The sequence below is a fragment of the Xiphophorus hellerii genome, chromosome 20, assembly GCF_003331165.1.
Source record: "Xiphophorus hellerii strain 12219 chromosome 20, Xiphophorus_hellerii-4.1, whole genome shotgun sequence".
Classification (NCBI taxonomy): Eukaryota; Metazoa; Chordata; class Actinopteri; order Cyprinodontiformes; family Poeciliidae; genus Xiphophorus; species Xiphophorus hellerii.
Window position 1 is genome coordinate 20,453,887 of NC_045691.1, and position 11,120 is coordinate 20,465,006.

Here is an 11,120-nt window from a genome sequence, read left to right on the forward strand (position 1 = left end):
TTAATTTTAAGAAGTTAGTTCAATTTAACACAGAGGATGTTTGTAAAAACTAGAAATTTTGCACCATCAAACAGCACTGAGAAAAATTCAGTAGTTATATGACATAAAATACCAAATGGTATTTTATCTCCAATCACACACTCTGTCAAACCAACATGAATTATAACACAAACAAAAACACACAACACATTACAGAAAACACAAAACACACACATCTGGCCAGGTTTTATAGTCAGTCAAAATTTCATCAGTCCCCAAGTGTCAGTCTGTGGTCATTATTCTATCAAATTTTACTGTAATTTATATCAATTTTACTAAAATTTATATGAAATTTACTGAAGCTTCAGAAATTGTCCAATGTTGTCATGTGTCAATTTAATTAATTTTAAACCCCAATCGTCAGTAACCTTTTAAATCCCCGTGCACGTTTAAAAAGAGAGACATCTCAAAGTTATGTAAAAATCAAACCACAACCAATAATTTTGTTTTCTGGTACCAGTGTTATGTACTGAACTCCTATTTATTTTATTTAGTTATTTATGTTTTAAACTAAACAACCACGTTTTCGCCATCGTTCTACTTTCCCCGTTAAGACGAACCCCGACCATAAAATAGCGTATAGCACGTGTCGCAACTCAGTGTCCATAATAACTTCACAATAAAACGCAGCAAAATCAACTCAAATTCACACAAGCAGCGCTTTTCAAACAGCTTAACACTCCGCTCAAACACACAGCCAGCCCGAACTCGCGCACGCGCACACACACGGCCACACACACGCAGATACACACGCACAGACACATACAGAGACACACATACACAGTTACAAACAAACGTAAGAGACAAACGGGGGAATTAAAAATAAAATGCCGGCTTCAAAAACGCATCCATTTTCCAACTTGCAAAGTTAGTCCTCTGAGTGATACAACTCGAAACCCAATATAAGTCCAACAGAGCGATTCAGCTCGAGTCCAATATAAGTCCTATTTCAAGAGCGATTCAACCCCTTTTTCAATGTTTGACCAGAGAAAAATTAATTTAACATACTTTTCAAGATTTAACCGATGAATAGAGCGATTCAACGCGAAACCCAATATAAGTCCAATAAAGCGATTCAGCTTGATTCCAATATAAGTCCTATAGAGCGATTCAACTCCTTTTCAATGTTTCACCAGAGAAAAATTAATTTAACATACTTTTCTAGATTTAACCGATATAGGCCAATATAAGTCCGCTGGAGCTGAGTCAAATCTCCGGGCCGATTCAAGCCCACACTAAATTTCATGCACTTAAAAATTCATTATTTCAGAGGCACAAGAACGAATCCTCAGGGCTAAAGAAGACAATTAACAAACCCAGCAATTCCGACAGAGGCTACGTAAACTCCTACTGTCTCGACCAGCCACGATCACTTGTAGTGTGCACGTTCCGTCCAATTAGTAAACAACAGACTCTTTTAAAAACAATCTGTATTCTCCTGCAGCTGCGAGACTCTGCGTGGCTGCGCACAACAAAAGAGTAATTAAAAAACGTCTTACCGCACGAGCCGAACGGATCGATCGGGGAGAGACCGCCACCCGCCAAGATTCCAGAACCGGACGAAGCCCCCAAATATTAAAAATGAGGATCATTAATGCTAGCTTTGGACAAAACGTTTGGCTCTTTTCCTCTTTAATCTTGCCCGGGATCTTCCGAGTCCTTGGCGAGTGACGCTCTCCGTGCAGCGACGTGCAGCGACCGCGTGCTGGTAAAACGAAACAACACAACGTGTTGACGTCACAGATCACAGAGTTTAATCTCATACAAAGCAATGAACAACAAAGCTGCAGAGGAACAGAGATATGCATTTTCTCATAAAAATAAGACACACAAGGGAAGACAAACGAACATAAAGACAGACAAAGGCGCCCAACTTGGAGAGAAAAAGATGGAAAAAACTTCTCTCGCTAGCTTGCTGACCTGTACTTTTTAATGAAAGAGGTGTTTCCCTATTTAATATATGCAGTCAAGGCGTTCCGTTCTTTGACCAATTAGAAACTTAGAAAACTCCCGGAAACTCCCCTTCTTTACAGCTCCGATGTCTGGTTTTTATCTAACCACTTCGTGCCCATCTCCGTCCGACCTGGCCGAGAGGCGCCAAGAAGTCTGTTCCGCTCTCTCGGAATTGTAAATTTTATTGCTGTGTCTGTCAAAAGGGGGAGGAAAAAAGGCCCTGCTTTGTCTGCTGAATTCCCAACTGCTCAACAGAAACTATTCCAAATTAAAGTGTTGGCTATACCTTTACACATGTCGTGGATTAGCTATATTAAGCACCAAACAATAATTATTTTCTTTACAGTCACCAGGTCAGATACATAAATCATTTGTGTAGCTTTTTTATATCTCAATAAATCTGAACCACAACAGGTTGTAGCTTTATAAACATCGACATTAATTTAGTATCTACACACATTATGAAATGACTGTCCAGTAATTATGGCTGCATGATTCGCACTTCTTGGTCTAATCTGTGATTTAACTACATTAGACAGCTATGGTCTGCTCCCATTCAAAGGAGGTTTGAAAGGTTTGATGGAAGAATAGAAACAGATACACTTTGTGTAGATAACTATTGTAATTTAAAGCTTACAGTACATTTAACAGCTATCACAACTATATGCAAGGGAAGCTTAAGCAACTCTGTAACTCTGATATGATCTGTTTACTCAAGGTGTATAGACTGCTCAGTCCATTAGATCAGGGACATTTAGCTGCTGTAGAGGCTGATTTGCTTTCTAAATGAGCTGCAAACTCAGAATAAACAGAGTGCTGCCTGTGTGCTGCAGCGTCTAGATGGCGCAAGCTGGATGCTGCACAGAGCAAGCGGAGACAAAATGACTCAGGATGAGCAGAAGTACATCTGAGCAACTTTTCGTGTCATATGTTGCATCTCTGCCACTTTTACTTCTATTTATAGCTACAGTGACTGACAATATTATACATATAATTTGACTTTCTTGGGATTTTGTGTGACAGACCAACACAAAGTGGAGCAGAATTGGGAACCTAAACATGACTAATAATCTAAACCAGGGGTGCCCAAAGTCGGTTCTCGAGGGCCGGCATCCTGCATGTTTTAGTTCTCTCCCTGGTTTAACGCACCTGGATCAAATGATGGCTCGTTAGAAGGCCTAGAAGAACACTGACATGCTGAAAAAGTTACTACCACCACCAGGAAGAGAACTAAAACGTGCAGGATGCCGGCCCTCGAGGACCGACTTTGGGCACCCCTGATCTAAACTGTTACAGCTTCACAAAACCCAAACAACACAGCAGATCCTTCATGGAAAAGGTTGAGGACAAGTTTAAATCACATTTAGGTTGCAAAACTCAACAAGGACGACATTATTCTGAGAAGCAGCTAAGAGATCATGGTAACCCTGAGGAAGCTGCGGAAATAAACACCTCAGGTGAAAACAATGAGCTGAAAGGACACCTACTGTACTAGTTGTGCACTCCACAAATCTGGGCTTTATGGAAACATTAAGAAAAAAAAGCCATAGTAGAAATAAAATTTTCAAGAAGTCAATGTTTTAAATTCAACACAAGCCATGTAGGGGGCAGAGCAAACCTGTGGAAGAAGGTGCTCTGATTAGATGAGACCAAAACTCAACTTTCTGGCCAAAATACAAACACTCTTCACGGAGGAAATCCGTCACCCTAAAGAGACCATCCTCATAGTGAAACATGGTGCAGGCACTATCATTTGGTAGAGACTCGTTCTCTTCTGGGAAGGTGGATAGTGCTGAATACAGGAAGAAAACCTGTCATTAAAAGAAAACGACTTGGGCGTGCCGTGGTGGGGTAGGGCGTAGCGCGACCCGTATTTGGAGGCCTTGAGTCCTCGACGCGGCCGTCACGGGTTCGACTCCCTGACCCGACGACATTTGCCGCATGTCTTCCCCCCTCTCCTTCCCTGTTTCCTGTCAGCCCACTATCACATAAGGGACACTAGAGCCCACAAAAGACCCCCTGGAGGGGTAAAAGAAAACGACTTAAGACTGGAGCAGAGCCTCATTTTCCAGAGACAACAACCCTCAACATAAATCAATGGGGTGGTTTAGATTCCAGCATATTGATGTATTAGAACAACCTGGTCAAAGTCTAGACCAAAATCTGACAGAATCTGCAGCAAGCCATAAAAACTGCTGTTCACAGACAATCCCTCTATCAAATCTGACTGAGCTTGAGCTGATAATGAGCTCAGCTAAACGACTAAATAGAATGTAGATCAAAGTTTTCAGATTTTTATTTGTAAAAACTAAAAATAAAACTTTGCATAATTTTCCTTTCACTTCATAAAATGCTACCCTGTGTTGGTCTAACGGATTAAATCTTAATATATCGACGATTGCAGAAGTAATGTGACAAAATGTGGAAAAGTTCAAGAATAATAGCTACTTTTGCAAGGCACAGAACGTTCCGTTTTGTTTTTTGTTACATTTTTGAAGTAGTTTGGGGTTTTGGGGGAAAAAAAACCTGCCAAAATATTCAGAGGGAGACTTGGTAAGTGTTTTTAGGTGTGAGGTTTTCTTTGCTAAAGCTGGAGAACGGGCATATTTGATTAACTTCACCCATTTAACAGAGCACTTACAATATTTATTCAGACAATTTTTCATACTGCTTTTTTCTTTTCAGTAAAGGTGCCATCAGTACTCACAAAAAACTCTCATGGACAAAATGAAGAAGAACCGCAGCCCCATCGAAATGCAGATTTTCTCACATTGAGGCCTGAAGAGGAGGCCTTTGCAGCTCATCTTCGTCTAATTCCATCTCGTAGTTTTTAAACGTCCAACTTTTAGATGCTAATCACAGCTGACGCTGCCTGAAGTGACTCACGCAAAGAAATTTTTGCACATTTCCCTCAGGACTGACAAGCCCTCTGAATGACTTACCGTGCCCGTCACTTTGACGTCATGGAGACGGCTCCAGTCCTCTTCATGACTATCAACTATCATCTGTCCATCATCCTCCTCCATCCTCCATTCAGCATTCAGGTCCAAAACCACTTCTTCCCCCAGCGAGTGCATCCCCACTGCAGGGTAGAGATCTTCAGGAGACGCTGGGATCTCAACACTGCCGATCTGAGCAAACGTTTGGAGACCCGGAAAATGTTTAGAGACACATCTGGTAGGGTTTGTATGTGAAAAACAGGACACTTACTTCTTCACCGTTCTTGGTAAAATACACTGTTATCTGTCCGTCATCGGAGTCAAACGATATTCCACAACCAATTTTGTCACCTCTGCAGCATTTGGCACCGAACTGCTGTCCAACTGTGCTGCCATTATAGAGCCTGCAGGGAAGAGACATAGGACATGTTAATATATGAAATGTGACGGGTTATTTGCCATGCCAAGGCTTATCATCATCATCTAAATACAAGACACATACAGCACTTTGAAGAGAATTGAGTAAAAAATATAAGAAGTGTTGAAATAACATGCAGCGACTTGAAACAGAATTAATATCTCTTCAACTTGTTACATTAAAAAAGCAAACTGTAATGTATTTTTATTTGGATTTATCACAAAAACAGCATCAACTAATGGATGACTGAGGAGGAAAAGAAGAGGGGATTATCTTGGTAAGTTTGCAGTTGTGCCATACTCTTTCCATTTTAAATAGATCAAACAAAGCTCTAAGTGATGTTCAGCTGTTGGAATATTATTTTATAGTCTAACACTGCTTTATAATATACTGTATACTACTTCCCAGAATGGCTGGAAACTGAGATCAAATTACAAAGGCAATGCTAATAGAAATGCTAATGTAAAGAATGAATTAGTAGCACTTCAAAAGGTTGGACTGGATTTTATTTAGGGGTATTAGGTTGAAGGGAGCAGAAATACAAATCACACCACACTTGAGATTCTTATGTAAAAAAAAAACAAAACACAAAAGAACCAACATTAGTCCATCACTTAAAATCCCAATGAAATACAGAGACATTTCTAATTGTAGTTTCACAAAATGTGGAAGCGTTAGCGAGGCTTGAACTGAGCCAGAGATGAACTAATCTGCAACCTTACAATTCACAGTAAAAATTAAAACAAATCATCATGACCTACTTGCCATCATCTGCATGAAAAGCTACAGAGTTTGGGAGCCAGCCAGGCTGATGGTCCAGCTTGTGGGACTGAGGCACCAAACCGACAGCAATCATCCCCCTCACTCCTGTGTCATTGACAGTCACCTGGAAAGAACAAGGACTTCATTATTGCAAGATAAACACATGCCAAGAGCCAAAGAAGCCCTCTGGGTGGGAATGCATGTTTATGTCTGGTATGTTGGGACAAACACGGGAATATTAGAAAACGAGAAGCTGAGAGGAGATTTACTGCCTCTAGTTTTCAATGACAAAATCGATTAGATTTTATTTTGCGATGAGTTTGTTCTGTTTTTGCTTGATTACATTTCTAAGTCAAGCGTTCATAACTACACAGTGACCACATGACATCAGCTTCAGGGCGCCTGATGGGGCACATTTATAGCACAATCCACAGAGACAAGGAAGAGGAAACTTTCAAATGGTTTCCCATGACCTCATTTCACCGCTGGTTCAATGGGCGTAAAAAGAAATAATCCTGCGTTTCCCTGTAACCAGCAGAGAAACCCCCACATCTCCAATCAGATCTCCAATCGGTAAACGTTTCACTTACTGCCACATATCTACGGTTTTCTTTCTCTTCCTGAACAGCTGAGTCAGAAGAATGAGCCGCCAGTAAGTTTCGGGGGTGAAAACTTCACCGCACATTAAACCAGCCAGGATGTAACTGTAAGGCAAGTTAGAGCATGCCGAACTCAGAAACACTCACTGTCCTCGGATGCTTGTCATGTACAGTATCTAGATCACAAAGAAATGAGCAAACGCTCAGAAACCACAGTGACGGCCAAAGATAACTGAGTCATAAGCGCCCAAAGGTCAAAAATTACAGCCCAAGCTTATCTTTATGCCTCGGTGCTGCAACTGTAAGGACCAAATTTTTAATAATCTGTTAGAAAACAGATTAGTTGGGATTTTCTGAATGTTAAGTGTTAGAATTTGAGCCGATTGATAACATAATTAAAGTTTGGCATTCTTCAGAGCAAGCCGGCATAGTTTAGGGTCTTTTAGTGCAAATTCAACACCACAAAAAGTTTTGCAATGTGGATTTATAGACATACAAAGAGTTCCTTTGACAAAAGTTTAAATGACCAAATAATTACAGCTATCTGAGTAATGAGCCTACTACATTTCTACTTGTAAAGAAGAACTACTGAGTGGTTTTACACATTTATTTTGAATGTTTCCTCTGCAGCAGGAAATACAGTTCTGCTCAGAAGTTTTCCCACATTCACCACAAATATCAATGTCATCATTTTGGTGCTTTTAATGATGCAGCTGAACCGTTGTTTTTCCATTGTGGATTTATGATGCAGAGTTTTCAAAACAAGAAATAGAGGCAAAATTTTGAGTTTACTGAGGATTTTACCCAACTTACACAGGATTAAAATGACATAATTTGGCTTAAATATATGAACATTTACAACTAATATTTAGTTAATTCAATTCAAAAATATAGTAGTAATATCCATTTTATTTTAAATATTTATAGCTGTGAGTAGGAAGGATCTCCTGCAGCAGGTTGGAAGAACCCTCTGACTCAAGAAAACTTCCTGAGTTGATTCATCTTTCTTTACACAATCAGCTCCAGAACAGAGTCAGCCTTCTTTAAAAAGGCATGTCTTTTCCAGGCACATTGTGCCATTTTACAGCACAATTAAGTAACTACGTTACCTTCAGTTGTTGGAAAAATGCTGTTTTTTCCAACATGACTTTAAAAAAAATTTGATTTTTGCAATTTGACGCCTTAAAATTGAGCCTCTGTCTCTTGCTCTTTCCGATACCCCGCTTTCAGTGCGTCATCACAACAATAATTCTCATTAGAAACTGTTTTTGTGGAAATAGGCGGCACTTTGTGGGAGCAAGGCACCCCCGGATGTTTGCCATGGGAGAATAAAGTATTTCTCAAAGATGAATGAAATAATCAAAGCAAAACTCCAGGTCTGACTTAGATGAGGGAAAGACATCATATCACAACATAAAGCTCAAAAAAGTCCGTTTTACACAATACTCTGCCTATAAGACTTGTTTTGAGAAAACCAAACAGCATATCAACACAAACATCTCATCAGCTGCCATGAACTGTGGTGCAGGGTTGATGATTCAGGCTCATTCTGCAGCTATGGAACCAGCACACCCTTTGGAGTCATCGAGTCCGTCATGAACTTCTTTATAGCCAACTATTCTAGAGTCAATCTGTTCCAGCATCCTGGAACAAGACAATGAACCCAAACACAGCAGTAAATCCACAGTGAATGGCTGAATAGGAGAAAATCAAGCTGTTGCGATGAATTAATAAAGCAGAGCTCTCAACCTGACTAAACCGCAATGGCAGGACTTTAAGAGTAGTACATAGACAACATGAAGTGATGTTGTAATAAATAGTGGGTCAAAATTCCTCTAAAAAGATGTCAGAGACTGATAGGCATGCCAACAGCAACTACTTCGACTCATTCTTGCTAAAAGGTGTTGACTAATTTTGGGTTCATCTATGATAAATAATGACAGTCTGGCATAGCTTGTATTTCTTTGTACACCTGAGGCAAGAACCTGGTAAACTCTCAATGAATTGTACCATGCAACAGCTGAGTAAAACTCTAAGACTGAAGGAGGGTGTACTTTTATTTCCCCAAGACTGTGTATCACATGGTGAGTAACAGTAAAGCTGCTGCTTTCACATTAATAGAAACATGCATCCTGTCATACAACAAGTACCAGAGGAAATATGAGCTCCTGTGTGAAAAGAAGAATAGAATAAGAAGGAACCATCAGCTCTTACTTCAAAATAGCGCCTCTTTTTTGACAAGGGTCTGCCTGACACAAAACAGCCGACCTCATCTGAATCCCCATGGTACCTACAGATTCATCAGGAACAAGACAGAGTTATTACTTCAGCTGAGAGCATGCAGCTTTCTCACTTTCAGCTTGTCCGTCACCATTACCTGAGCATGTCGCCATCTCTGAACATATTCCTCCACCGGTCCCGGTAACGCACTGCTCGCACATCACGAATTTCTCGAATTCGTCTCCTCCAGTTCAGAAAGCGATAATGAAGGTTTATGTCGTCCATGTCTGAAAATCATCCCCAGCCTGAGGCATAAAAAAAAAAAAAAAACGACACCGGATGCAGTTGTGGTTTTAAACATTAATGTTCAGAAAAGACACAAAGACATGAAAGGTAGAAGATTGAAAAAAACAAATCAAACAAAAGAATAAAGTTGTGGGGTTTAAACACATTGGAGTAGAGATGTCTTAGTGGTACTTTAAGTAGTTTTATGTGCATCATTATTTTGTTTAACTTAATACAGTTTTCCGTTGAACTTAAACGTTATCTTTTAACCAACCAGACAACACTCTTTCCCATCCAATGTTAACCACAGGATGATCACCACTGTTGCTTAACAACAACATGTTTATGGATTTATGGTTTATGGCCAAACCCTTTCCTTTGAGAAGTTTGAGATTTTCCATTTAATCCCATATTCCAGAGACAAGTACAGGCCTGGACGTAGACTCAGCTGCCGATGGGCATAAACACAAAACAGTTTTAACGTGAGATGGTATTGGGCCTTTTCCTCAGGTCTTTAGATGCTTAGAAGCACTTGTAAAAATGTACCGTTCAACAAAAAGGGAGTCACCTAACCAAACTCAGAACTTCAGTTCAGAAAGTCTAAAAACACAAATACAGATGTGAATGGTATATTAAAGCTCAGCATAAAATGTTCAAGTAATTACAAATTAGATCCAGTTAACTTTTTTTATTTTTATCCGGTGAATCTGTGACTGGCTTTCCTGTAAACTAAAAAGCAGTTTATTATTAAAAAGTTTATGGCGCAGTTTTGTAAATCTACATAAAACGTATCCAGAATGTAATATAATTTATTATTGTATATCTTTTTTTTCATTCCTATTTTAATGAACCATATATCATAACATCACCGGGTATCGTTGTCTACATACTTTACTGTATTCTGAGTAAACTGAATTGATCTGTTTGTCTTTCTACCGACAAATAAATCAGAAGTATCATCCTGCCTGCTACGTCACTCTCATTTACCTAAAACTGAACTCTGTATGTTTCCTATGTGGAGGAACAATGACTTGAAACCATGAGTCCTTTATGGCTAAACTGACGTCTAATATCAGTTAAATGCGACTAATTACCTGGACTTAACAGGTCGTGTGTTCTGAAAAAGTAAATAAATACCGGAGATGCTCAGTTTTAATGATGGTGTATGAATACGTCCTAAACCATGAAATTACGAGCCGCCCCTAAACGCAGCCTCGTAAAGTACACGCAGGACTGTTGGCCGGCTAGCTGTTTCCAGCGTTAAAACATTACCGCGCCGTGGGGCTGATTATGAAACGAAAACAGCAGTTTACCCCACGTCACGCCGATGCTATTCAAAGACTCTTAATCTTATGCTGGTTTCTTACTGTTTTATTACTTGTAACGCGTCGTCCGTCGGGTTTTTCTTCTTAATTTCAGGAGGTGAAGTCTGTCACTTTATGTCCAACCTGCTCTCCCGGAAGTCCCGCCCCTTCAACCAATCAAATGTGAGAAACTTTTAACCCGCGCAGTGCCAGAGCGCAGTAGTTTTGAATGCATTTTACTCATTTTCTAAAAACGATATATTTTTTTTCTTTTTTAATTTTAAGTGCTTATTTCTGGTCCATTTCATTTTGTTTTGTTTTTTACTTGTTTTAGTTATGTACGTGCTTATTTTCTTTTAAAATTATACTTTATAGTATGTGGTGAGAACTATCTTTTATTTCTGGCTTTTGACTTCTTATTTACAAAACCAGTGTTGTCACAGACTGTGTAACAGAGACCACTGCCGTAGGTCAGTGACTCAGTGTGGAATTTACAGCCTGGGACTGTTCTGCCCTAAGCTGCTAATGTTACTCACTGAGCATTTAGCGACACACCTTGACAAGTCATTTCCTCACAAACTGCAACCAAGTTTGAAATGCT

The 11,120-nt window shown here is 39.7% G+C and overlaps 1 protein-coding gene across 2 annotated transcripts in view; it reads right to left on the reverse strand.

Moving 5' to 3' along the window:
• LOC116710861 (SPRY domain-containing protein 3-like) overlaps nucleotides 1–10,703 on the reverse strand; it is a 31,583-nt gene extending 20,880 nt beyond the window's left edge. The window contains exons 1-6 of one of the 2 annotated variants that reach the window (XM_032550140.1): nucleotides 10,583–10,703; nucleotides 9,088–9,235; nucleotides 8,925–9,000; nucleotides 6,111–6,235; nucleotides 5,203–5,335; nucleotides 4,935–5,123 (exon numbers count right to left, since the gene is read on the reverse strand). In XM_032550140.1, the coding sequence (XP_032406031.1) occupies nucleotides 4,935–5,123; nucleotides 5,203–5,335; nucleotides 6,111–6,235; nucleotides 8,925–9,000; nucleotides 9,088–9,215 (651 nt within the window). In that variant the 5' untranslated portion in view covers nucleotides 9,216–9,235; nucleotides 10,583–10,703. The remainder of the gene's footprint in view (nucleotides 1–4,934; nucleotides 5,124–5,202; nucleotides 5,336–6,110; nucleotides 6,236–8,924; nucleotides 9,001–9,087; nucleotides 9,236–10,582) is intronic. The other variant, XM_032550141.1, reaches the window with a different exon arrangement.
• Nucleotides 10,704–11,120: the final 417 nt, after the last annotated feature.